Raw genomic sequence first — 24,047 nt, forward strand, 5'->3', positions numbered from 1 at the left:
GTATATGAGCTTCAGTGATAGAGCTCCATAAGCCATATGTTAGTGGCCACTTCTTTTGGAGCAGTAAAGTTTGGCATGTAACTGTAAGATGAGGGTATTGGAAAAAAAACAGAAGGCTATTTCAGTGCCCCATTTTGTGTGAGCATCCAGAATTATGATATCTATTGCAAAAGGCATGAAGATGAATGAAGGAACATAAGACAGTTTTTGTATGTTTGAAGGTTTTAGCTTTAAATCAGTGAATCTCTTTTCCTTGGCTTTCTATTTCCCTGTCATTTCCTACATGTATATTCTTTCTATGGTAAAGTCAGTTTGTCAGGTCATATAATATTGTCTTAGAGGCAAGTTAAACAAATAGAGGCGAATGAGGAAGAGGAAGCCAAGTTACTTATCCCTGTTCTGATCAAGGCTCTAATGGAATTTGGCTGTTAGAAACCAGATTAAGTTAAGGAATTCCCTGGTGATCCAGTGATTAGGAATTGGCACTTTCACTGCTATAGGCACAGGTTCGATCCCTGGTTGGGGAACTAAGATCCCACAAGCCTCGTCTCTTGGCCAAATTTAAAAAAATAAAAATAAAAAAGAAATCAGATTAAGCTCAATATAGCCATATGGTATTTGACTTCAAAAAACAGTGCTATTTAGAGAGAAGCATAGGAAGATACTGTATTCTTATACTTTTAGACATATGTTAGAAAATTGGTGTTTGATGAGATAGTAATATATGGAATTCTGCTCCTAAAAGGAAATAAGTGTACATTAGGAACACATGATACTGTGAAAGAATTGCTCTTCTCCATCTCCAAAATATTTATTGAGTTATGACTCTGTAGGGAAAATTGCATGAAAATAAATTGTGAACAAAATGCTAGAGCAATGATTACAGGACTGTCATCTGACGGTGACAATTTACTAAACAATTGAAGGCATAACAATTTTTTTTTTTCTGGACTCGTTTTTTTTTATTTAGAATGGCATTTTATTAACTGTCACTCATTCATTCACAAACCTTCACTAAGGATGTAATTTATGCCTCACATTGTATTGGGCATTGACGATCCAAAGGACATGACTCAATACAAGCTCAGGTTGTTAGATACACTCTATATTAGAGAAAGAGAGTAGTAAATGACAGTTGGGATACCACGTGGTAAGTTCTGTGAGAGATAACCAAAGTGTTATTGAATAACATAGGGTACTCCCTAACTATGGTGCCGAGTGTCTATAAATTTTAACATGATAAGTGATTGCAGAGCCAAATTTGGAAAGACAGGTAGTCATTCAGTTCAGTTCAGTCACTCAGTCGTGTCTGACTCTTTGCCACCCCATGAATCGCAGCACACCAGGCCTCCCTGTCCATCACCAACTCCCGGAGTCTACCCAAACCCATGTCCATCGACTCGGTGATGCCATCCAACCGTCTCATCCTCTGGCGTCCTCTTCTCCTCCAGCCCCCAATCCTTCCCAGCATTAGAGTCTTTTCCAATGAGTCAACTCTTCGCATGAGGTGGCCAAAGTATTGGAGTTTCAGCTTCAACATCAGTCCTTCCAATGAACACCCAGGACTGATCTCCTTTAGGATAGACTGATTGGATCTCCTTGCAGTCCAAGGGACTCTCAAGAGTCTTTTCCAACACCACAGTTTAAAAGCATCAATTCTTCGGTGCTCAGTTTTCTTCACCGTCCAACTCTCACATCCATACATGACCACTGGAAAAACCATAGCCTTGACTAGATGGACCTTTGTTGGCTAAGTAATGTCTCTGCTTTTAAATATGCTATCTAGGTTGGTCATAACCTTCCTTCCAAGGAGTAAATGTCTTTTAATTTCATGGCTGCAATCACCATCAGCAGTGATTTTGGAGCCCCCCAAAATAAAGTCTGACATTGTTTCCACTGTTTCCCCATCTATTTCCCATGAAGTGATGGGACCAGATGCCATGATCTTATTTTTCTGAACGTTGAGCTTTAAGCCAACTTTTTCACTCTCCTCTCGCACTTTCATCAAGAGGCTCTTCAGTTCTTCTTCACATTCTGCCATAAGGCTGGTGCCATCTGCATAGCTGAGGTTATTGATATTTCTCCCGGCAATCTTTATTCCAGCTTGTGTTTCTTCCAGCCCAGCGTTTCTCATGATGTACTCTGCATGTAAGTTAAATAAGCAGGGTGACAATATACAGCCTTGACGTACTCCTTTTCCTATTTGGAACCAGTCTGTTGTTCCATGTCCAGTTCTAACTGTTGCTTCCGGACCTGCATACACGTTTCTCAAGAGGCAGGTCAGATGGTCTGGTATTCCCATCTCTTTCAGAATTTTCCACAGTGTATTGTGATCCGCACAGTCAAAGGCTTTGGCATAGTCAGTAAAGCAGAAATAGATGTTTTTCTGGAACTCTCTTGCTTTTTCGATGATCCATCAGATGTTGGCAATTTGATCTCTGGTTCCTCTGTCTCTTCTAAAACCAGCTTGAACATCTGGAGGCTCACAGTTCACGTATTGCTAAATCCTGGCTTGGAGAATTTTGAGCATTACTTTACTAGCATGTGAGATGAGTGCAATTGTGCGGTAGTTTGAGCATTCTTTGGCATTGCCTTTCTTTGGGATTGGAATGAAAACTGACCTTTTGCAGTCCTGTGGCCACTGCTGCATTTTCCATATTTGCTGGCATATTGAGTGCAGCACTTTCACAGCGTCATCTTTCAGGACTTGAAATAGCTCAACTGGAATTCCATCACCTCCACTAGCTTTGTTCGTAGTGATGCTTTCTAAGGCCCACTTGACTTCACATTCCAAGATGTCTGGCGCTAAGTGAGTGATCCCACCATCGTGATTATCTGGGTCATGAAGATCTTTTTTGTACAGTTCTTCTGTGTATTCTTGCCACCTTATCTTAATATCTTCTGCTTCTGTTAGGTCCATATCATTTCTGTCCTTTATCGAGCCCATCTTTGCATGAAATGTTCCCTTGGCATCTCTAATTTTCTTGAAGAGATCTCTAGTCTTTCCCTTTCTGTTTTTTTCCTCTATTTCTTTGCATTGATCACTGAGGAAGGCTTTCTTAGCTCTCCTTGCTATTCTTTGGAACTCTGCACTCAGATGGCAATATCTGAATATCTTTGCTTTTTGCTTCTCTTCTTTTCCCAGCTATTTTTAAGGCCTCCTCAGACAGCCATTTTGCTTTTTTGCATTTCTTTTCCATGAGGATGGTCTTGATCCCTGTCTCCTGTACAATGTCACGAACCTCTGTCCACAGTTCATCAGGCACTCTTCTAGTCCCTTAAGTCTATTTGTCACTTCCACTGTATAATCATAAGGGATTTGATTTAGGTCATACCTGAATGGTCTAGTGGTTTTCTCTACTTTCTTCAATTTAAGTCTGAATTTGGCATTAAGGAGTTCATGATCTGAGCCACAGTCTGCTCCCTGTCTTGTTTTTGCTGACTGTATAGAGCTTCTCCATCTTTGACTGCAAAGACTATAATCAATCTGATTTCAATGTTGACCATCTGGTGATGTCCATGTGTAGAGTCTTCTCTTGTGTTCTTGGAAGTGGGTGTTTGCTATGACCAGTGCGTTCTCTTGGCAAAACTCTATTAGCCTTTGCCCTGCTTCATTCTGTACTACAAGGCCAAATTTGCCTGTTACGCCAGGTGTTTCCTGACTTCCTACTTTTGCATTCCAGTCCCCTATAATGAAAAGGACATCTTTTTTGGGTGTTAATTCTAAAAGGTCTTGTAGGTCTTCATAGAACCGTTCAAGTTCAGCTTCTTCGGCGTTAGTGGTTGGGGCATAGACTTGGATTACCGTAATTAGACAATTTGAAATGCTTGATTCCAGTGAGAATGTTCCAAGAATAGAGGAGAAGTTGTTTGATCAAAGAATATTTCATATAACTCAAGTCTGTGGTGAAAAATGTAGAAATAAATTGGGAGAGATAAGCAGGAGCTAGGTCTTGAAGAGTCCACCCTATATTGCCAGTGAAAAGTAAGTATTTAAGTGGTACATGGAATGGATTGGAATGAGGTTGGGTGCCTGGTTAGGAGACGTCACTCTTGAAATATTAAGGGGTTGATTAGGTTAATGGTATGATGCACAGTATGAATAGATTTAGGAGATATTCAAGTGAAGAGCAGGAGAAAGAAATCAATAATAGTTTCCAAGTTTCTGATCTAGGCAACAAGACAGCTACTCTGCCATTTCTTGAGCTGGGAAAAATAGGAGGAGAAGGACCTCTTAGGGTAAGAATGTGGCTTCACCTTTAAACATGTTTTATTTATATTATCTGTGGCATACCTACATGGAAACATTCAGAATATGTCTGGAAATGGGTGTGTGGAGCTCAGGAATGAGCTCAAGGAAGATATATAAAGATACAAAGCTATTAGCATACAACGATTCAGACTGTGGCTGTAAATGAGATAATAGAGGAAAAAGATAAGGAGGGAGACAGAATCCTAAGGAGAACATCTAAAGTATAGTTTAAAAAAAAAAAAAATCAAAAGACAAAGAGATGTGGTCATAGACACAGGAGGGCAACCAAAAGAGAATGATGATCTTAAATCAAAGGTAGAAATCTATGTATCACAGGGTATGCACAGGTTCAGATGTTTCTGCGAGATCACATAAAATTAGTACTAAAAATTTTTAGACTGGGAAAAAGCTAAAGTAGTTGCTGTGATCCTAGAGAGGTAACACCCTGTGGAGTGGGAGGACAGAATTGTGACATCAGCCTTTTGTGGAGAAGATGACAAATCTCAGAGGGAAGCCAGCTGTAGAAAACCCCTTCAAAAAGGTGGCATTGAGACTGGAATATCGGACAAAATAAGAGGTTTGGTTGATTGGTTTGTTTGTTTTGTGAGACTTGCATGTTTTTAAACATTGTAGGAACAGAATTCTGAAAAGTTTGAAATTTTATACAGGAAAATCGGTAGCAATTGATATTTAAAAGCCTTTTATTTTTGCAAAAATACATGTTTAGTGATCAGAATGCTTAAACAGAGCATATGGTGAGTCCAACATTTAAAAATAATTCATATTTAATCATGTATTTCCATTGGTAACATATTTTTTATTAAAGTGTCGCTTCAGTTAGTGATACTTTTGTTTGACCCAAAATATCAAATTTCCTTGAAGTAAGTGGAAAAAAATAAGTATGGTTTAATGATATGGGAAAATAACCCAAAACTAGAAACATTCTTCTCATTGATATTCCTCTGAAAGAAATCTATTCACCATGAGGATTTTTATTTCATCAGATGTATCAGTCAGTATCCTGACAAGAAATAGATGGTATGTTGATATTGTGTAATTTTAGACTGTTTTAATAAAGGAATTATTTATTAGGGAAATAATATGCATAGGAAAACCACAAGGAGGTCTTTTATCACCATAGAACAAGGGATGTGAGAGGAGGGAACAGTTGTTTGAATCTAGAGTCAAGGAGAGCTACTTGATAAAGGATGTGGCATTTGTAATGGGAGCAGCTAACCATTGGTAATCTCACAGTCTCTTCCTCTGCGTTAACCTCCCACTGGTGGTACCCATCAATCAAACCCAACCAAAACTAGAAGACAAAGAAAGATGTTCCACCTCCTAGGGCCCAGAGCAAGGAGAGAAGATGGAGATGGATCAAGAGAGGCACATGGATGCTATCTTTCAGTAAGAGAGAGAACTGTGACCAGTAGATGGGGAGGTGAACAGTTTTACTGCTATCTAACTTTAATTGATGGGCTTCCCAGGTGACACTAGTGGTAAAGAATCCACCTGCCAATGAAGGAAATGCAAGAAATGCGGGTTCGATCTCTGGGTTGGGAAGATCCTCTGGAGGAGGGCATGGTAACCTGCTTCAATAATTTTTCCTGGAAAATCTCATGGACAGAGGAGCCTGGCGGACTACAGACCACAGGGTTGCAAAAGGTTGGCCACGACTGAGTAACTGAGGACACACAACTTTCTGTTTATGTTCCAGAAGTAGTTGATGTATTTTATGAAGTTAAGGGCCACTTCTGAAAATTAGGAGTGGGGTTATGCTCCTAAGACTTGTAGACCAACCTTTGTCAACAGTTTTATTGCTGGCCTTTCAATTTGTTGCTTCCCTGATAGCTCAGTTGGTCAAGAATCCACCTGCAATGAGGAGACCCCAGGTTGATTCCTGGGTCGGGAAGATCCCCTGGAGAAGGGATAGGCTCCCCACTCCAGAATTCTGGCCTGGAGATTTCCATGGACTGTATAGTTCATGGGGTCATAAAGAGTCAGACATGACTGAAAGACTTTCACTTTCACTTTCAATTTATTAGCTATGATCTCAGCACCCTATGTATAAAGGTTACCCTCTGTATTTGACAACTTCTTAAAAAAGTGTTCCTCAGTTTATTCAACATGAAAATCATAGTGGTTAAGTCTATTTTACAGAGGTAGTCAAGAATTAAATGAATTAATGTGGCAAATTGCATAATATAAGCATTATTATCCTTTCCACATTAAATTATCTTTATAGTTTTATTAAAATTATTTAAGCTGCTAAGATGTTTTAATAAGAGTACTAATTGGTTTTGTTCAGGGACAGAGTACATATCCATCCTGCTTCATGCTAGGTGTGAATCTGCCTTGAAGGGCTTGTAGCCTTCATTCTCATGGCACAAAACCATAGCTCCTCTAAGGTTGGAAATATTAATCTGCTACATATTTGACCTTTCATTTTAATAGTAAATAGATACACAGCCATAGTCATATATGCTTTACTTCTGTGTATATTTCTTATATAGCAGATATAATATTCAAAAGGGATGTTACTTTACAGAAGTAACTTTGGTGAGCCATCATTCATCAGTTGTTTATTTTTAATGTGTCATCTACCTGAGCAAATGACCTCAAAGCCATAAAATGCACTGTGATACTTAGTTTATTTTGGTTAGAAAGAGTATCAACCTCTAGGGTGATGACAGATTGAAATAAGTATTTTTATAGCCATGAAACCATAATGTTTGAAAGAGAATGTGGCAAAAGTTGATATTGTCCAAGGAAACATTTTGAAACCTGATTTTCCTATAAATTTTATTTTTACCTTATTTGGACTAATTTTGGAAAATGTTTTGTTGTATATGTATTAATAATGGATAAAAAGAAAGTAGTGATTCCATTTGTTTTCCTCCTTTCAGTCCTTTGCTGTGTAGGTGTCGATAAGTATTCATCACGTATGTAAAAGTAGGTTTTCCACCTACTTTTAAAATGCAATTAATAAGTATTCATTAACTTTAATATTACATCATTTAAAATGCTACAGAAACTGTGATTTTAGTTTCTAATTTCATTAAGTGAAAGGCCAATTTTAAATTATCTAAACTGTAAATTTTCTATAGAAAGAAAAGAGTAAATTTTTCTACAAATTGAAACCATGTGTTTTCTTATATATATTTTATGTCTTTCAATGCTGCTTGGGCTATGGTTGAACAGTTATATCATTTATAAGTTAGAACTTTTCATTGTACAGTAAACTTGAAACTAAGCTCTCAGTCATACTGAAGATTGGGTTAAGGAATATGAATTGGATTAGTGTTTCTGAGAAAAGAAGGGTCCAAAATAATGCTCTACAAGTAAATAAGCACCATCATCTTTGTATACAAATTTCAACATATTATTTAAAACCTTTAAACTGTTCTCTTGTATGATCTCTCAGCTCCTAGCAATGCAAAACAGTGATAAAATGCATATACATACATTGCTATTCTTCAGTTGCTCAGTTGTGTCTGACTTTTTGAGACGCCATGGATGGCAGCACACCAGGTTTTTCTGTCCTTCACAATCTCCCGGAGTTTGCTCAATCTCATGTCCATTGAGTCAATTACGCCATCCAATCATCTCATCCTCTGTCCACCACTTCTCCTCCTGCCCTCAATCTTTCCCAGCATCAGGGTCTTTTCCAATGAGTCAGCTCTTCACATTAGATGGCCAAAGTATTAGAGCTTCAGCATCAGTCCTTCCAATGAATCTTCAGGGTTGATAGACTATTTGATCTCCTTGCAGTCCAAGAGTCTCTCAAGTATCTTCTCCAGCACCTCAGTTTGAAAGCATCAGTTCATCAGCTCTCAGTCTTCTTTGTGGTCCAACTCTTGCATCCGTACATGACTACCAGCAAAACCATAGCTTTGACCATGGGGACCTTTGTCATATACATACATACATGGATATATTGATGCGTGATTTTAGTCACACATTCATATTTTTAAACTTACTTTGGGTTGCTCTGGGTCTTCAGCTAGTGCGTCTACTCTCCAGTTGCCATGACCTGGCTTCTCGTTGTGATGGCTTCTCTTGTTGTGGAGCACAGGCTGTAGGCATGTGTGCTTCAGTAAATGTGGCTTGTGGGCTCTAGAGACACAATCCTTTTTTTTTTTACAAACATCTCTTCATCTTATAAGAGTTGGAAAATTATTCTGTTTCTTAGTTTATTTGGTTTGGAATATTATTTATCTTGTCGATGTATATCCTAAAATTATTTTACCCTTTGGAAAAGCTTAAAGAGCTTTTTCTATAGCTTTTTCTCCTAGCACTTTAGCCATTTCTACAGTCTTGTTTCAGCCTTTGGTTTTAGATTTGTCTCTCCTACCTCTTCACAGAAATTCTCCAGCTGAGAAAACTGCTTTACTTACTGTTCCAATATCAAAAGTATTGATTCCCAATCTGTAGATTTGATTCCCACTTGGCTAAATGGCTTTTCTCTGGAAGCATTAAAATGTAAATTAAAATATAAAGAATATCTCAAGACTCTATTCCTACTTTCACCCTTTACAGACTTCCCTATACTAAAGGAATCTCTTGTTTCTGTCATACTTACCTATACCAATGCTTTTCTAGCTAAGTCTGGCCTTATGACATTTCTTATATTTACTTTGAAACATTCAGTTCAGTTCAGTTCAGTCGCTCAGTCGTGTCCGACTCTTTGTGACCCCATGAACCGCAGAACACCAGGCCTTCCTGTCCATCACCAACTCCCGGAGTCCACACAAACCCATGTCCATCTAGTCGATGATGCCATCCAACCATCTCATCCTCTGTCATCCCCTTCTCCTCCTGCCCTCAATCTTTCCCAGCATCAGGGTCTTTTCCAATGAGTCAGGTCTTCCCATCAGGTAGCCAAAGTATTGGAGTTTCAGCTTCAACATCAGTCCTTCCAATGAACACCCAGGACTGATCTCCTTTAGGATGGACTGGTTGGATCTCCTTGCAGTCCAAGGGACTCTCAAGAGTCTTCTCCAACACCACAGTTCAAAAGCTTCAATTCTTCGGCGCTGAGCTTTCTTTGCCATCCAACTCTCACATCCATACATGACCATTGGAAAAACCATAGCCTTGACTAGATGGACCTTTGTTGGCAAACTAATGTATCTGCTTTTTAATATGCTGTCTAGGTTGGTCATAACTTTCCTTCCAAGGAGTAAACGTCTTTTAATTTCATGGATGCAATCACCATCAGCAGCAAATTTGGAGCCCAGAAAAATAAAGTCAGCCACTGGTTCCACTGTTTCCCCATCTATCTGCCATGAAGTGATGGGACCAGATGCCATAATCTTAGTTTTCTGAACGTTGAGCTTTAAGCCAACTTTTTCACTCTCGTCTTTCACTTTCATCAAGAGGCTCTTCAGTTGTTCTTCACTTTCTGCCATAGGGTGGTGTCATCTGCATATCTGAGGTTATTGATATTTCTCCCGGCAATCTTGATTCCAGCTTGCTTCCTCCACCCGAGTATTTCTCATGATATACTCTGCATATAAGTTAAATAAGCATGGTGACAATATACAGCCTTGACGTACACCCTTTCCTATTTGGAACCAGTCTGTTGTTCCATGTCCAGTTCTAACTGTTGCTTCCAGACCTGCATACAGGTTTCTCAAGAGGCAGGTCAGATAGTCTGGTATTCCCATCTCTCTCAGAATTTTCCACAGTTTATTGTGATCCGCACAGTCAAAGGCTTTGGCATAGTCAATAAAGCAGAAATAGATGTTTTTCTGGAACTCTCTTGCTTTTTCGATGATCCAGCGGATGTTGGCAATTTTATCTCTGGTTTCTCTGCCTTTTCTAAAACCAGCTTGAACATCTGGAAGTTCACGGTTCACATATTGCTAAAGCCTGGCTTGGAGAATTTTGAGCATTACCTTACTAGCGTGTGAGATGAGTGCAATTGTGCAGTAGTTTGAGCATTCTTTGGCATTTCCTTTCTTTGGGATTGGAATGAAAACTGACCTTTTGCAGTCCTGTGGCCACTGCTGAGTTTTCCAGTTTTGCTGGCATATTGAGTGCAGCACTTTCACAGCATCACCTTTGAGGATTTGAAATAGCTCAACTGGAATTCCATCACCTCCACTAGCTTTGTTCGTAGTGATGCTTCCTAAGGCCCACTTGACTTCACATTCCAAGATGTCTGGCTCTAGGTGTGTGATCACACCATCATGATTATCTGAGTCATGAAGATCTTTTTTGTACAGTTCTTCTGTGTATTCTTGCCACCTCTTCTTAATATCTTCTGTTTCTTTTAGGTCCCTACCATTTCTATCCTTTATTGAGCCCATCTTTGCATGAAATGTTCCTTTGGTATCTCTAATTTTCTTGAAGAGATCTCTAGACTTTCCCATCCTGTTTTTTTTCCTCTATTTCTTTGCGTTGATCGCTGAGGAAGGCTTTCTTATCTCTCCTTGCTATTGTTTGGAACTTTGCATTCTTAATCATTCTTATATTGTTATCTTGATTTTGTTGCTCCATATGTTTTGACTACTGTTTTCAAAATCTCTTTCCTGCACTTCCCAGTGAACGTGCTAGGCATAATGTCTTACTCACAGTAAGGCAGCTCAATATTATTCGTTGGTGGGAATTAATGTTCTAGCAGGAAGAATCACTCAGTGAAGAGTATCACTTGAATTTTTCAGATCCAGCAGTTTTAGTCAATGAAAATATATACTCTTAAAAACACTTTTGTGTCCTACTTGACATTAAATGGTGATAGGCAGTTCTCAAACTAAACTTGTCAACAACCTACGATTCAAGTAAACAACTCCTTCCAACCCATAAATATATTTGAGAAAGAAAAATTGTGGCATAACTGACAAAATCTGTGCAAGACCCATACATGGGGAAATTTACTCCTCAGTATTCTAAAACTGTCGATTTAACTTGAGAAATTTGAGCTTAATTGTCTTTATTCTAGTAGAAGTAACTTCATGGATCAGTCTTATAAATTTTTGGCAGCAGCTTTGCGTTAAAATATTCAAATAAGGGACACAAGAATACAGTTATAGGACTAAGAGTAGCATCTGAGGAAGGTCAAGTACTTTACAGGACTAGATTGCCATTGAGCTGTCAGTAGTCTTGATGGGCATCCATAAAGGCAGTTTTCTGAAATAGCCAAAGTCGTCTTATGCACAAGACTTATGCTTGCCCCTTGAAATCAAGACAGCAGGAGACTCTGGAAGTAGTGAAATACCTACATCATGCATTGGGCTGCAGTGACCTTCACCATCACCCGGATCTAATAGATACCTAGTGACTACCCATGGCTTATGACCCAGGTGGAAATGGATGAACATTCAAACAAGTTACAGTCTCTGCTAATTCAACAGTACATAATATAGAGATGTTAGGGGAGCAACAGAAGTACAAACAGAGATCTGCCTTGATATTAAAGTTCACTAGTCTAAAATCAGTTCAGACCATAAAACATATACAAAGCATTTTGTACATATATACGTGAATGCACAGCTGGACACGATGCACAGCTGGACGATGATTCTGTTGACAGTGTTTAGAGGAAATTTTAATAAATTGAAGTTTTCTTCATTAAGAACTCAATAGTTTAAAAATAAGGCTTGGGGGAGAAGGTGAGGGTGGGATGTTCTGGGAGAATAGCATTGAAACATGTATATTATCATATGTGAAACAGAACACCATTCCATGTTCGATGCATGAGACAAGGGCTCAGGGCCGGGGCAATGGGAAGACCCAGAGGGATGGGATGGGGAGGGACGTGGGTGGGGGGTCCAGGAAGGGGAACACATGTAAACCCATGGCTAATTCATGTCAATGTATGGCAAAAACTATTACAATATTGTAAAGTAAAAAAAAATAAAAAATAAAAAATAGATTAAAAAGAAAAAAAAAAAAGAAAAAAGAAGTAAGGCTCAGCAAGGCTAAGTGACATGTTCAAGTAAGAATTAAATAAATATAATCCATGTGGACCATTTAACACACTGTTTGGCACAAAGTAATTATTCAATAAACTTTAACTGTTATCATAATATTTAATATAACAATAGGTCAGTAAGGAGTCATGAGCAGGCAGCCATCCTATTCCTAGGATCTCCTGGGAAACGTTTAGGGTGCTGCTCTAGCAGCAATCATTTTTAAAAATCCCAGCTACATGAAGTCCATGGGTCGGCTGAACCATCTCTGGCACACAAGGAGTCTATCCAGTATCTTTATTGTACAGTCAGTTCAATCGATTTGATATACACATAAAAAAAAAAAAAATAAGGCTTAAACAGGGAACTCTGACCAGTATTATGTGACAGCCTGGAGGCAAGGGGAATGTGAGGGAGAATGAAGACTGGTATATGTATGGCTGAGTCCCTGTGCTGTTCACCTGTTACTATCACCATCGACTATACTCCAATACAGAATAGATCTTTAAAAATTTTAAAAATAATAAGGCTAGAAAAATGAAGGATAATACAAACTGGCTTATATGATTAGAAGAAATCCATTTTTTAAAGTGATTATTATTGTTCTTTTCTTCAGCCAATGAGAGCTGTCCTCATGGAGCTTTGACCTGCTCCTCTTCTAACAGCTGTATCCCAGTGCACAAGCGCTGTGATGGTTTTGCTGACTGCATGGATTTCCAAACTGATGAATCCAGCTGCTTAGGTAATTATCCATTTAAATATTCTTTGCAATATAAGTCAGTAACTTCACCTGTGCACTATCTTGAAATTCTAAATAATGGCAAACATAGAATAATTACATTTGTGTTATTGGCTTAGTGGCAGAAAGAAAGTTAACATTATTTTGCTACATTTATAAAAATGTACAATATATAATACAATGAACTCATGCATACTCCATTTAAAAATGCTCACAAAATAAAAATCAAACAATTTTAATTTAATATAACTTAGCATTATTAGCATTTAATAATCTCCTCTATGCAAATTGCTGGTTTCTATAATAACCCTACATAATCTAATCTTATATAACCCCTACATAATCAAATATGTTATTAATATTTTTTAATTGTGCATTTTTCTCACTTCTTCCTAAGAGCTCCCTATTTGCATTCTCTAGTCATGCTTAAAAGTCAATTTATGAAACTTTAGACTAGTCTTTACAACATTTTTCTTTCTTCTGACCCTAGAATATTTATAAGAACTGACAATGTGTTTTTGTGATTATACTTTTATCAAAACTACTTTAATGATCTCTAATTTGTTGTAGCACATTGCTAACATCTCTCCTGAGTAATTGAATTTTTATTTCATGCAGGGATATGTAAAATAAAATATAGAGGCAATGTAAATGTCACAACTAAAAGATAATATGAACTGGTGATAAAAGATATATTCAATCACATTTTATGAATAAACTGGGGATATTTCATATCAAAACTAGGACAGAATATATTCTTTGTATCTTTCAAGATAGAAAAACATTATGAGATAAGCAACAAAGGCAAGATATTTAAAATGAAATCATAGTGCAAAAATATTTTTTATACTGCTAAAAATGAGTTCTTGCACGGCACTGAATTTTATGAGCACAAAGGGAAATCAAGAAGTGGGCAAATCTGATCCCATAAAGTGTGCAAAGATGAATGCTCTTTGACTTTCTATCTTTACTAGGCATGCTTATATATCAGATCAGATATCCAAAAGGAAGTGTTCTTGTTCTCTGAAGAGAGATCTTACACTGAAGAGAGTAAGAATGGTATTAATGAAACAAGTCCCTTCTTTGAACTTATGAAGATACAGCACTTAAGTCCAGTACTCATATTTATCTATATAAAACTGAGATTTTTTTCAAGATAGTCCTATATGAGAGCAAGTATATTGTAACATGTTACAGTTCACTGTCTACTTTGACATAGTCTATCTTTTAAAATACGGTCAGGAGGACAGAAGACTTGTCATTCACATTGTATGATGGACAATCTGTAGGTGATATTATAGTACACATTTTTGTTGTCTGTCTTTTCAGTCACTTCCCTGTTCACTTAGTTCATTTATAAAGTATAGGTCATATTGCCACAGATGTTGGGTTAGAATGAAATAAAGAACTAGTAAAACAGTTTTCATTAAAAAGATCCGTATTATGTATTCTCTTATTTATATTTTTATGCCTTTTAGTTTGTCAATCAAATATGATAAGGTGAATGTTTCTGTTTTTAAGAATGCCTTTATACCTCATCCATGCTGAAATTTGTCCATAGATATTATAACTTCCTCTTTTCAAACATCATATTCTCTTAAGGTCAGCATTTCATGGACTTTTATGAGCCCAATTTTAGAGCATCCAGTAATTCTCCCAGTAGTCACACAACAGATGGTGAGCAGCTGGTCTCCCCTCACCTCAAGGTTTAAGTCTTTAACCAAAACAAGCTCAGGCACTGCATGAGTGTTGCAGGTTAAGTATATTTCAATGAGTCCTATTTGTTCCCAAGTTACACTAATAAGGAATATTATGTTCAAGTTTTGGTTGCTTAGGCAACAGAAAATTATTAAACAGAATATATTTGAGTTAATTTACATTGAAAGTCTTTTTCCAGTCATTTGCATTAGTAGAGTTAATAAAGATTACGTTAAAGTGATACTGTAATTATGATAATCATTCTTTGAAGGAGAATTAGGGAAAGGCACACAAAATACACAGTTTTCAGATGAGATAGTATTAATTTAATATTTGAACAACAATAATAATAATATAGCTTAATAAAGTTTCAGAAAGTTCTGAAAATCAAACCAAAACATAACACAAAAATTTCTTATACAAGTACTTGTGAAGCTATTTCAAGTTTCTGAAATGCAGTTAATCTCCCCTGCTGTCCCTGAGCTGGGATTTCAAGATAAAGAAAAGTCTCTGCCCACTAGGAATTTAGTTTGCTGCACAATTTTCTGGTGAACTCTTATAATCCATAGAGCTTCTGAAACTACATACAGGGTACTGTGGATATGTATATTTAATCCATGGCAGTGCCTAAATACCATATAATATCAAGAAACACAAGGGGTGTTAGAAATTCTGAACTGAATAGCAAATTATTTGACATTTTTAGACTAACAGGATTTAGAAATAGAGGACCAAAATTTAGTTAACTATCTGGTGTTTCCTTGCTGTTAATTTAAGCAAATTATAATATTAACCAGTTTCTTCCTCTGTAAAAAAAAAAAAAAAAGAAGAAGAAGATAAGTATGGGATATAGGCATATACCACTTAATGCTGTGAGGATTAAATGGAGGATTAAATGGGCTGGAAGAAACACAAGCTGGAATCAAGATTGCCAGGAGAAATATCAATAACCTCAGATATACAGATGACACCACCCTTATGGCAGAAAGTGAAGAAGAACTAAAGAGCCTCTTGATGAAGGTGAAAGAGGAGAGTGAAAAAGTTGGCTTAAAGCTCAAAGTTCAGAAAACTAAGATCATGGCATCTGGTCCCATCACTCCATGGGAAATAGATGGGGAAACAGTGGAAACAGTGTCAGACTTTACTTTTTTGGGCTCCAGAATCACTGCTGATGGTGACTGCAGCCATGAAATTAAAAGACGCTTCCTCCTTGGAAGGAAGGTTATGGCCAACCTAGATAGCATGTTTAAAAGCAGAGACATTACTTTGCCAACAAAGGTCCATCTAGTCAAGGCTATGGTTTTTCCAGTGGTCATGTATGGATGTGAGAGTTGGACGGTGAAGAAAGCTGAGTGCCGCAGAATTGATGCTTTTGAACTGTGGTGTTGGAGAAGACTCTTGAGAGTCCCTTGGACTGCAAGGAGATCCAATCAATCCATCCTAAAAGAGATCAATCCTGGGTGTTCATTGAAAGGTCTGATGTTGAAGCTGAAGCTCCAATACTTTGGCCACCTCATGCGAAGGGATGACTCATTGGAAAAGACCCTGATGCTGGGTAGGATTGGGGGTGGGAGGAGAAGGGGACGACAGAGGATGAGATGGTTGGATGGCATCACCGACTCGATGAACATGGGTTTGGGTAGACTCCGGGAGTTGGTGATGGACAGGGATGCCTGGCGTGCTGCAATTCATGGGGTCGCAGAGAGTCGGACACGACTGAGCGACTGAACTGAACTGAACTGAACTGATCAGTAAAATTCTTGGGACTCTTGCTGTATGTCTCTGATAGAGTAGATCTTCTGTAAACGGTAGTGATGATGGTGCTCATGATGATAGAAGGGGGAAAATAAAAGAAGAAAATTTGGAGAGAGCAGTGGTAATAGAAATTAAGTTCCATGGTAAACTCAAAGAACCCCCAAATAGGACTTCCCCTGTGGTCCAGTGGCCAAGACTCCATGCTCCCAAAGCAGAGGACTCAGGTTTGATTCCTGCTTGGGGAACTAGATCCCACATGCCCCAGTTAAGGATCCGGCATGCCACAATGAAGATTGAAGATCCTGCATGTGGCAACTAAGACCCAGCATAGCCAAAAAATAAATAAATTGTATCATTAAAAAAAAGAACACCAAATATGGAGAAATGGATGAGAACAATCATTTAATACTTTATTCATACCATTCACTGCTATAAAAATATTCAGTTCAGTCGCTTAGTCATGTCTGACTCTTTGTGATCCCATGGACTGCAGCACACCATGCTTCTCTGTCCATCACCAACTCCTGGAGTTTGCTTGAACTCATGTCCATTGAGTCGGTGATGCCATCCAGCCATATCATGCTCTGTCGTCCTGTTCTCCTCCTGCCTTCAATCTTTCCCAGCATCAGGGTCCTTTCCAATGAGTCAGTTCTTCACATCAGGTAGCCAAAGTATTGGAGCTTCAGCATCAGTCCTTCCAATTTATCCTCCCATAAGTCCTATAAAAGAAGGTCATCTTCATTTTAAACATGAAGAACTTTATACCTAAAATACCTAACCCAACAACAACACATAAATCATTAACTAAGTCATGTATCACAGAGGGAAAACCAGGACTCATGTGATTGTCAGTCTTCCCTACAGCCCACCATAGAATAGTCATCACTACTCTAGTTTCCATGCAACTGAGAAGGGAAAAAAATATATAAATGAAGTATAAATATAAAGATATATAATTATATATAAATATTATATAAAGTAAAAAGTGAAAGTGAAAGTCAGTCATGTCTGACTCTTTGCAACCCCATGGACTAAACAGTCCATGATATTCTCCAGGCCAGAATACCAGAGTGGGTAGCCATTCCCTTCTCCAAGGACTCTTCCCTATCCAGGGATCGAACCCAGGTCTCCTACATGGCAGGTGGATTCTCTACCAGTTGAGCCACCAGGGAAGCCTAAATATTATATAAAGATATATTATATAAGCATATTTTATTAATATATATGTGTAAACATATTTTATATAAATATATATTTGTGTGTGTGCCTAATTGCAGATTATTTAGATTTAAGCTTAAAAGTTACTTTTGTTTTGTACTCATCACTTATCCAACTTATATGTGTTTTCTGCTTATCCAAAGTCATACGGTAGAGTGAGATTGAATGTGAATCCTTTCCAGAATGGTATTTCCACAGAGTTAACAGTGAGTTGTATAGGCTTCGAGACACATGGTCATGATAAACAACTCAAGAGGGTACAAGGTAGTGAGATATTTGTGGTGCTAATTCTAACATCCAGCTTATGGATTTCTAGCTCCCAACTATTCATTTATCTACTAAATATCTTTTGTATCTTCATTACTATCTGGTGTCCATGTCTTTCCCCATTTCACTCTCTGCTCTCTGCTGTAAATTGTTTTGAGTAAGTTAAAGATGAAAATTCTTGTACTGTTTCTGCCCATTATCTTTATAAAGAACTTGGTTTCAAGGCCAAAACTTAGCAAAATTTCTCACAGAGATAATCTACAAATCTTTGTTCACCCAGCGACCAGGATTCACTCTTTATTGCAGCCGATGCCTGTGTTCTTTCTGCTGTGCTCCACTCTCTTGTACAAGAAAATACACATTTAGATTCCCACAAAATCATTCTGATGTAAAGCAAGCATCAAAGCAAATTTTAATAACTCCATAAAAAAATCTGTAGCTGTGTATTATATTTTGACACTGTGGAGTATCAGACATTCTATTTTTTTTTTTTATTAAAACAGAGCTCTTACTTGAGGAAGATTAAAATTGTACCTAAGACAAAAAACATCAATAATAATAAACTGGTTAATCTAACAAGGTATGTATCTATTTATTCTCTATCAAATTATAGGGTATTTTTAGTCAGACCAGCTAATTTCTTATTTATGAAGGAAATTTCACATCTGCTCTGTTCAGCCAAGTCTGCCTTCAATGCCTGAGGTGGGCAGCTCTTTATGCTCATCTCCAGCCTGCACTTTCCTGCTGAAGTTACATAGGAGGATTTGGGGAAGGCAAGATAGGAAATATACCCCTGGAAAAGCAAAACACTGGAAAGTTTTGAAACAAAATGTATACCAAACACATGGTATATTTCAAGTTTGTTCCCAGAATACAACCTTTCTTCTTCCCTGTTTTCCTCTTTTCTAATGCCTCTACCAGCCCCTTCTGAACCTTCAATGACCGACCTGACAGTCTGACTCTTTAGACTCACAGTTTCCTTCAATGGATAATATCTACATAATATCTCTATTTCTCCTCTTTGCTTTTCTGCTTTGCCTCATGAACATCATCCTTCCTCTGCCCAAGTAAATGGTTTCTCTATCTGTGTTAATATTTCACCTTTCTTCAGACCTACAAATCTGCCCACTGAATACTTCCACTTGGATGTCCCTTAGGCACCTAAAACACAGCATCATTGTTCCCTTTAAAATCTTCCTTCCCCATAAATCCCACAACTCAAGGAATCAAGCCATCAATTAATAAGTAGCCCAGTCAGAAATTTGAACATCATCCTTGACTTTCCTAAAATGTTTCAGTCCCAAAATTTAAATATCTCATAAACTCCCACAACTCTGAATGCTCCCATGCCATCCCTTTCATTTGGGCATTCATGGATTGTGATCTACACCCAGATTTTTTGCCTTGGCCCTTCTGCTGACTGTAAACTTTGTAGCCAGAGTTATCTTTCTAAAGCATAAGCCATACCACTTCCCTTCTTAAGATCCTAGTTTTCTAGGATAAAGTTTAAACTCACTGAGCCCAGAGGATCTGGTCCCTGTGTGCCTATGACCTTCTTTCATACTTTGTATTAACAACCCAGTCTGGTGGAACACCCCTCAATTTCTCAAATACACCACAATCTCTTCTCAGACCTCTGTGTCTTTATGTTTCCCTTCACACACACACACACACACACACACAGTTCAGTTCAGTTCAGTCGCTCAGTCGTGTCCGACTCTTTGCGACCCCATGAATTGCAGCACGCCAGGCCTCTCTGTCCGTCATCAACTCCCGGAGTCTACCCAAACCCATGTCCATCGAGTCGGTGATGCCATCCAACCATCTCATCCTCTGTCGTCCCCTTCTCCTCCCGCCCTCAATCCTACCCAGCATTAGGGTCTTTTCCAATGAGTCAACCCTTCGCATGAGGTGCCCGAAGTATTGGAGTTTCAGTTTCAACATCACACCTTCCAATGAACACCCAGGATTGATCTCTTTTAGGATGGATTGATTGGATCTCCTTGCAGTCCAAGGGACTCTCAAGAGTCTTCTCCAACACTACAGTTCAAAAGCATCAATTCTTCAGCGCTCAGCCTTCTTCACCGTCCAACTCTCACATCCATACATGACCACTGGAAAAACCATAGCCTTAACTAGATGTACTTTTGCTGGCAAAGTAATGTCTCTGCTTTTCAATATGCTATCTAGGTTGGCCATAACCTTCCTTCCAAGGAGGAAGCGTCTTTTAATTTCATGGCTGCAATCACCATCAGCAGTGATTTTGGAGCCCCAAAAAATAAAGTCTGACACTGTTTCCACTGTTTCCCCATCTATTTCCCATGAAGTGATGGGACCAGATGCCATGATCTTAGTTTTCTGAACGTTGAGCTTTAAGCCAACTTTTTCACTCTCCTCTTTCACCTTCATCAAGAGGCTCTTTAGTTCTTCTTCACTTTCTGCCATAAGGGTGGTGTCATCCGCATATCTGAGGTATTGATATTTCTCCCAGCAATCTTGATTCCAGCTTGTGTTTCTTCCAGCCCAGCGTTTCTCATGATGTACTCTGCATATAAGTTAAATAAGCAGGGTGACACTATACAGCCTTGACGTACTCCTTTTCCTATTTGGAACCAGTCTGTTTTTCCATGTCCAGTTCTAACTGTTGCTTCCTGACCTGCATACAGGTTTCTCAAGAGGCAGGTCAGATGGTCTGGTATTCCCATCTCTTTCAGAATTTTCCACAGTGTATTGTGATCCACACAGTCAAAGGCTTTGGCATAGTCAATAAAGCAGAAATAGATGTTTTTCTGGAACTCTCTTGCTTTTTCGATGATCCAGCGGATATTGGCAATTTGATCTCTGGTTCCTCTGCCTTTTCTAAAACCAGCTTGAACATCTAGAAGTTCACGGTTCACGTATTGCTGAAGCCTGGCTTGGAGAATTTTGAGCATTACTTTACTAGCATGTGAGATGAGTGCAATTGTGCAGTAGTTTGAGCATTCTTTGGCATTGCCTTTCTTTGGGATTGGAACGAAGACTGACCTCTTCCATTCCTGTGGCCACTGCTGAGTTTTCCAGATTTGCTGGCATATTGAGTGCAGCACTTTCACAGCATCACCTTTGAGGGTTTGAAATAGCTCAACTGGAATTCCATCACCTCCACTAGCTTTGTTCGTAGTGATGCTTTCTAAGGCCCACTTGACTTCACATTCCAGGATGTCTGGCTCTAGGTGAGTGATCACACCATCGTGATTATCTGGGTCGTGAAGATCTTTTTTGTACAGTTCTTCTGTGTATTCTTGCCACCTCTTCTTAATATCTTCTGCTTCTGTTAGGTCCATACCATTTCGTTCCTTTATCGAGCCCATCTTTGCATGAAATGTTCCTTTGGTATCTCTAATTTTCTTGAAGGGATCTCTAGTCTTTCCCAATCTGTTGTTTTCCTCTATTTCTTTGCACTGATTGTTGAGGAAGGCTTTCTTATCTCTCCTTGCTATTCTTTGGAACTCTGCATTCAGATGGGAATATCTTTCATTTTCTCCTTTGCTTTTCACTTCTCTTCTCTTCCCAGCTATCTGTAAGGCCTCCTCAGACAGCCATTTTGCTTTTTTGCATTTCTTTTCCATGGGGATTTTCTTGATCCCTGTCTCCTGTACAATGTCACGAACCTCTGTCCATAGTTCATCAGGCACTCTGTCTGTCAGGTCTAGACCCTTAAATCTATTTGTCACTTCCACGGTATACTCATAAGGGATTTGATCTAGGCCATACCTGAATGGTCTAGTGGTTTTCCCTACTTTCTTCAATTTAAATCTGAATTTGGCAATAAGCAGTTCATGATCCGAGCCACAGTCTGCTCCCGGTCTTGTTTTTGCTGACTGTTTAGTGCTTCTCCATCTTTGGCTGCAAAGAATATAATCAATCTGATTTCGGTGTTGACCCTCTGGTGATGTCCACGTGTAGAGTCTTCTCTTGTGTTGTTGGAATAGGGTGTTTGCTATTACCAGTGCGGTCTCGTGGCAAAACTCTATTAGCCTTTGCCCTGTTTCATTCTGTATTCCAAGGCCAAACTTGCCTGTTACACCAGGTGTTTCTTGACTTCCTACTTTTGCATTCCAGTCCCCTATAATGAAAAGGACATCTTTTTTGGGTGTTAGTTCTAGAAGGTCTTGTAGGTCTTCATAGAATCGTTCAACTTCAGCTTCTTTGGCATTACTGGTTAGGGCATAGACTTGGATTACTGTGATATTGAATGATTTGCCTTGGAAACGAACAGAGATCATTCTATCGTTTTTGAGATTGCATCCAAGTACTGCCTTTTGGACTCTTTTGTTGACCATGATGGCTACTCCATTTCTTCTAAGGGATTCTTGCCCACAGTAGTAGATATAATGGTCATCTGAGTTAAATTCACCCATTCCAGTCCATCTTAGTTCGCTGATTCCTAGAATGTCGACGTTCACTCTTGCCATCTCCTGTTTGACCACTTCCAATTTGCCTTGATTCATGGACCTAGCATTCCAGGTTCCTATGCAATATTGCTCTTTACAGCATCGGACTTTGCGTCTATCACCAGTCACATCCACAGTTGGGTATCTTTTTTGCTTTGGCTCCATCCCATCATTCTTTCTGGAGTTATTTCTCCACTGATCTCCATTAGTATATTGGGCACCTACTGACCTGGGGAGTTCATCTTTCAGTGTCCTATCTTTTTGCTTTTTCATACTGTTCATGGGGTTCTCAAGGCAAGAATACTGAAGTGGTTTGCCACTTTACACACACCAGTCCAAATAAAAGCTCTTCTGGAGCTTTTCCTTAGCGGTCAAATTTGACTTAGGTTCTCTCCTTGGTGTCCCCATTACCCTTGTTGCATTCATTACAATGTAGACTCTCTTTAATACCATATTTTAATCCCCTAGTCACTTTTTACATCCTCCATGAAGCTGGAAGCTCAATGAGAGCAGAGGCTGTGCCTATATCATTTTTAGATCAACATTTCTTAAACACATATTATGATCCTGATGTTCTATTAACATTCTCAACAGCCCCATGAGATAGGTACTATTATTAACCCTGTTTAACAGAGAGAAACCTGAGGCACAGAGAGATTAACTACCTTACCCTGAATCACACAGCTAATAGACTGAGCTGGGATTTCAACATAGGTGGTCTGGCTCGAGTACCCTCAGCCTTAACAGCTATGAAGCTTCCTGTATTATCTATCATTCCATATCCAGTGCCTAGCCAAGTGACAAACATAGAATAGGGGCTCAAAATAGATGTGTTGATTATACATTAAAAGCAATGTAGGCTTCTCAACTAATAGAGTTCTGATAGCCTAATCAGAGAAGAATTGTCTCCTGCAAGAGAGGAGGTATGAAGAAGCCAAAAAGAGTAAGGAAGGAGTTAAGTGAGTGGGGAAATTGGCAAGTTTCAATGGATCAGGATCCTGTAGTGACAATACAAGGAGACAGTGTAAAGGAAAGAGCTGGAATCACTAACCGCTTCTTTTTATATTGGAGTATAATTGCTTTACACTGTTGTGTTAGTTTCTGCTGGACAGCAATGTGAATCAGCTATTATGCATACATATATCCCCTCCCTCTTGAGTCTCCCACCTCCAACCCCCATCCCATTCCTCTAGGTTATCACAGAGCACACAGAGCTAAAGCTCCCTGTGCTATACAGCAGCCTCCCACTAGCTATCTGTCTTACACATGGTGGTGTATTTGGGAAAGCAACACTAACCACTTCTACAGGCATGACTGCATGAAACTATTTAGCTTCTTTTTAACTTATAAACAAACCATCTTCGAAAATAAACGTTCATGCTAACCTAGAACTCAGGAATGATACGAGCAGCAGAATAAGCAGGTTCAGGTCGGTGAGGATCCATTTGAGCTGTGCTGACGTCTGTCACAGACAGGGAGGGTAGGACAAGAGTCTGCATACGAGTGACATTTTTTCAAAATGACAGTCACCCATGCGAAGCATTTATCTGCCATTATATAGTGACTGGTATGTGGAACTGAAGAAATATTTCAGTAAAGAAAACGTTTCAGTATAATCACAAAGATGTTATATAGACCTTCTAGATAAGTGGATTGTACCTAATCTATGGGAAAGTCTTAGGCCCAAGCACTGGGCATGTATAAGGAATGAACACATCCAGAGCAGTGGGGAGCATTGAACAAATTTGGGGATACAGGAAAGTAGCCTA

General features: G+C 38.8%; 1 protein-coding gene across 3 annotated transcripts in view; it reads left to right on the top strand.

Annotated features, from left to right (window-relative positions):
• MALRD1 (MAM and LDL receptor class A domain containing 1) overlaps nucleotides 1–24,047 on the top strand; it is a 764,811-nt gene that overhangs the window by 641,169 nt on the left and 99,595 nt on the right. For all 3 annotated transcript variants that reach the window (XM_081558804.1, XM_081558803.1, XM_081558805.1), the window contains one exon: nucleotides 12,785–12,910. In XM_081558804.1, the coding sequence (XP_081414930.1) occupies nucleotides 12,785–12,910 (126 nt within the window). The remainder of the gene's footprint in view (nucleotides 1–12,784; nucleotides 12,911–24,047) is intronic.

Source organism: Giraffa tippelskirchi, chromosome 13 (assembly GCF_054371585.1).
Source record: "Giraffa tippelskirchi isolate mGirTip1 chromosome 13, T2T-mGirTip1v1.2.pri, whole genome shotgun sequence".
Lineage (NCBI taxonomy): Eukaryota > Metazoa > Chordata > Mammalia > Artiodactyla > Giraffidae > Giraffa > Giraffa tippelskirchi.